The following is a 3,722-nucleotide window of genomic DNA, read 5'->3' on the forward strand; positions in this document are numbered from 1 at the left end:
AAAAGTGCACATTCTTGGTTTCCATCTCCCAGCAACACAGAATCTGGAGGATGTGAGGTGGGGTGCAAGAATCTGAATTTGACTGGTAGTGGAAGCCGTATTAGGGCTATGTGAGATCATGAAAGTAAAGTGTAATTCCAAAACACTGTCCCTCCTCCACCCTGGTGTTTTTTAACAAACAGGATGAGACACAGGAAATTGCCCAAGAAATATGATCAGGCTGATGGGAGAGCCATACCAAGTGCCACCTCAGTAAATACTATCACTGCTTCAACACTAAATATACTCAACTCCCACTGAAGTTTCTCTGTATTACTTTATTCTCTTTGTTTTGTTTTTTTGTTTTTTGTTTTCAAAATTTTCTGAGTTAATACTACCAAGGATGTCTCTTTAATATTTAAATAATATTTTCTTTAAAATGTAACTAGCAAGCATATTTTAGAAAATAAGTCAAAGAAATGATTCATAATATTGCCATCACTTTTTGAGCATTTCAAGTCTATATCTGCAGGCACATCTTTCATCTTTGTGATCACTTTGTCTATAATTTGCACCTAATATTGTATCACGTGCATTTCATGTGTTTGATGTATCTTCAAAATTCTAATTTTTAGTGATTGAGTGGGTGGATTCTCTTTCATTTTTTTTTTTGCTCTTAGATAATTTAATTGCCTTCATTTATTTACTAATCCATCTTCTTGTTTGATAATATAGACAAAATATTTAAAATGTTTGAAGTACTTCTAAAATATTTGAAATATTTTTAACATGCAAAAAATTATGGAGAATGGTCCCAGAAATACCCACATACACATGTAGACTTAATAAACATTCTAATGTCATTTCTGGCCATGGTCTCAGAGATTGGATTAGGTAAGATCAGGATAAAAGTCTAGACTTCCAGGAGTGGCTGCCATTGCACAAACTGGCATGTTAAATAATCAGCTCTGTTTCCCTGACACAGGTTTTATGATGGGCGACAGCCGGTGTTGGCTATCACAGATCCGGACATGATCAAAACAGTACTAGTGAAAGAATGCTATTCTGTCTTCACAAACCGGCGGGTAGGCATGGATTTATCTTAAATTTACATAGTTATTTCTAAAACTTTTATTTGAAAATAATGATAGATTCCCTGGAAGTTGTCCCAGGAGGTGTCATGTCATGTGGCCTCCAAGCTGTTTCCTCTAAGATAATATCTTGCTTAACTATATAGGACAGTATCAAAGCAGAATTTGTCATTGGTTCTAGCCACAGAGCTTATTCAGATTTCAGCAGTTTTAGGTTTACCCATTTGTGTGTGTGTGTGTGTGTGTGTTGCTGTCTGAATATTTATCTTACATGTAGATTAGTGTATCCACCAGCACAATCACGTTACAGAGCTGTTCCATCACCAAAAGTCTCCCTCTTAGTATTCTTCTGTAGGCACAGTGTGTAGCTTGTCTTTTTGTTGTATCAGGGTCTACAGCAGAGCAAACTTTTTTTTTAAATTTTGATAAGGCCAGTTCATTTGTTTTTTCCTTTTATGGGTTTTGACTTTGGCATCATGTTTGAAAACTCTTCACCTAGCTGCAAGTCCCAAGGATTTTCTTTTCTTTTTTTTTTTTTTTTTTGTTATTCATTATTTTAAAATCCAGGTTTAAAAAAATTTTTTTCCTTAAGTAGCTTATTGTCAAGTTGGTTTACATATAACACCCAGTGCTCATCCCCACAAGTACCCTCGTCCATGCTCATCACCCCCCTTCCCCTCTGCCCCACCTCCATCAGCCCTCAGTTTGTTCTCAGCATACGAGAGTGTCTCATGGTTTGCCTCCCTCCCTCCCCCACACTATTTTTCCCCTTCTTCTCCCCCATGGTCCTCTGTTAAGTTCCTCCTAATCCACTCATCCACTCATAAGTGAAAACATATGGTATCTGTCCTTCTCTGCCTGACTTATTTCGCTCAGCATAACACCCTCAAGTTCCATCCACATTGCTATACATGGCCAGATTTCATTCTTTCCATTGCCATGGAGTATTCCATCATATAGATAAACCACATCTTCTTGATCCATTCGCCAGTTGATGGACACTTAGGCTCTTTCCATATTTTGGCTATTGTGGAGAGTGCTGCTATGAACATTGGGGTACATGTACCCCTATGCATCAGCACTCCTGTATCCCTTGGGTAAATTCCTAGCAGTGCTATTGCTGGGTCATAGGGGAGTTCTTTTATTAATTTTTTGAGGAACCTCCACACTGTTTTCCAGAGGGCCTGCACCAGTTTACGTTCCCACCAACAGTGTAGGAGGGTGCCCATTTCTTCACATCCTCGCCAGCATCTAGAGTCTCCTGATTTGTTCATTTTAGCCATCTGACCGGCGTGAGGTTGTATCTGTGTGGTTTTGATTTGTATTTCCCTAATAAGGAGGGATGCTGAGCATCGTTTCATGTGTCAATTTTAGTGTTAATTGTGAAGTGTGAAGTTTAGGTCAAGGATCTTTGTTTTTGGTCCTTGAATGTCTAATGGCCCCAGCACCAGTGCCTCCATTGAATTGCTTTTGTACCAATATAAAAATTCAGTGGGGCGTGTGTGTGTGTGTGTGTGTCTGTGTGTGTGTGTTTCTCATTCTTTGTTCTGTTCATTGATTTCCGTATCTATCCCTGCATTGGTGCCACACTATCTTGTTTATGATAGCCATATAGTACTTCTCAACACCACATCCAGTGATTCCTCCCATATTATTTTTGTTAGAATTGTGTTTGTTATTACAGTGTCTTTGCCTTACAGTACAAATTTATAACCAATTTATCTATGTTTACATAATATTTGCTGAGACTTTGTAAGACATGATTTAAACCTATCAATCAATTTGTGGAAAATCTGTATCTTTACTAAGCCATGTCTCTTAATGCATAAACACAGAATGTGTTTATTTAGGTTTTCTTTTATTCTTTTCACTCACATTTTGCCCTTTGCATAGAAATCTCATAATGTTTTTTTTTAATGTGCATCTGAAGTATTTCACCTTCTTTGAAAGATTATAATTGTTGTGTTTGTAATGGGTTTTGACATATTCTTGTTATTATATAGAAATGTGATTGATTTTTGTGTTTATTTTGTTTCCTACAACCTAGCTTAGTTTATTTATTTGATGCAGTGGTCTTTTTTTTCCCCTAAAGTTTATTTATTTTGAGAGAGAGGAAACAAGCACGTGCATGCAGGCTTGAGTGGGGAGAGGCAGAGAGAGAGAGAGAGAGAGAGAGAATCCCAAGCAGGTTCTGTGATGTCAGCACAGAACCCAATGTGGGGCTCCAGTTCACTAACTGTGAGATCATAACCTGAACCAAAATCCAGATCTGGACACTTAACAAACTGAACCACCCAGGCACCTCGAGGTGTCCTTTGCTATATTCCTCAATGTTTTCTACATTGACAATTATGTCACCTGAAATAAGGACACTCTGATGTTTATCTTTCCAATCTGTATCCCTTTTATTTCCTTGTTTTGTATTATTGCATTAGGTAGGATTTGTACTATGTTGTTGAATAAGCATTGTAAGAGTGGACATTCTGTCTTGTTCTTGATATTAGGAGGAAATAGTCTTTTGTCATTAAAAAAATATATATATATTTACAATGAAAACTGTATATGTGATGTTTTGATTTATGTTTTATTATGAAATGAGTATGACAAATGAATTAATGTACTATCACCACCCAGAGTTACTATGTGTGTGTG

General features: G+C 37.1%; 1 protein-coding gene across 6 annotated transcripts in view; it reads left to right on the forward strand.

Moving 5' to 3' along the window:
- Positions 1-3,722, forward strand: part of LOC120227978 (cytochrome P450 3A12-like) — a 49,810-nt gene that overhangs the window by 3,890 nt on the left and 42,198 nt on the right. For 3 of the 6 annotated variants that reach the window (XM_039226068.1, XM_039226070.1, XM_039226075.1), the window contains exon 3: positions 965-1,064. The exons of 1 other annotated variant lie outside the window; for it this stretch is intronic. In XM_039226068.1, coding sequence (XP_039081999.1) covers positions 965-1,064 — 100 coding nt within the window. Of the gene's footprint in view, positions 1-964; positions 1,065-3,350; positions 3,506-3,722 lie in introns of those variants that run through there. 2 more of the 6 variants (XM_039226073.1, XM_039226074.1) reach the window with 2 other exon arrangements.

This window comes from Hyaena hyaena, unplaced genomic scaffold, assembly GCF_003009895.1.
Source record: "Hyaena hyaena isolate Hyena2069 unplaced genomic scaffold, ASM300989v1 scaffold_20, whole genome shotgun sequence".
NCBI classification, from domain to species: domain Eukaryota; kingdom Metazoa; phylum Chordata; class Mammalia; order Carnivora; family Hyaenidae; genus Hyaena; species Hyaena hyaena.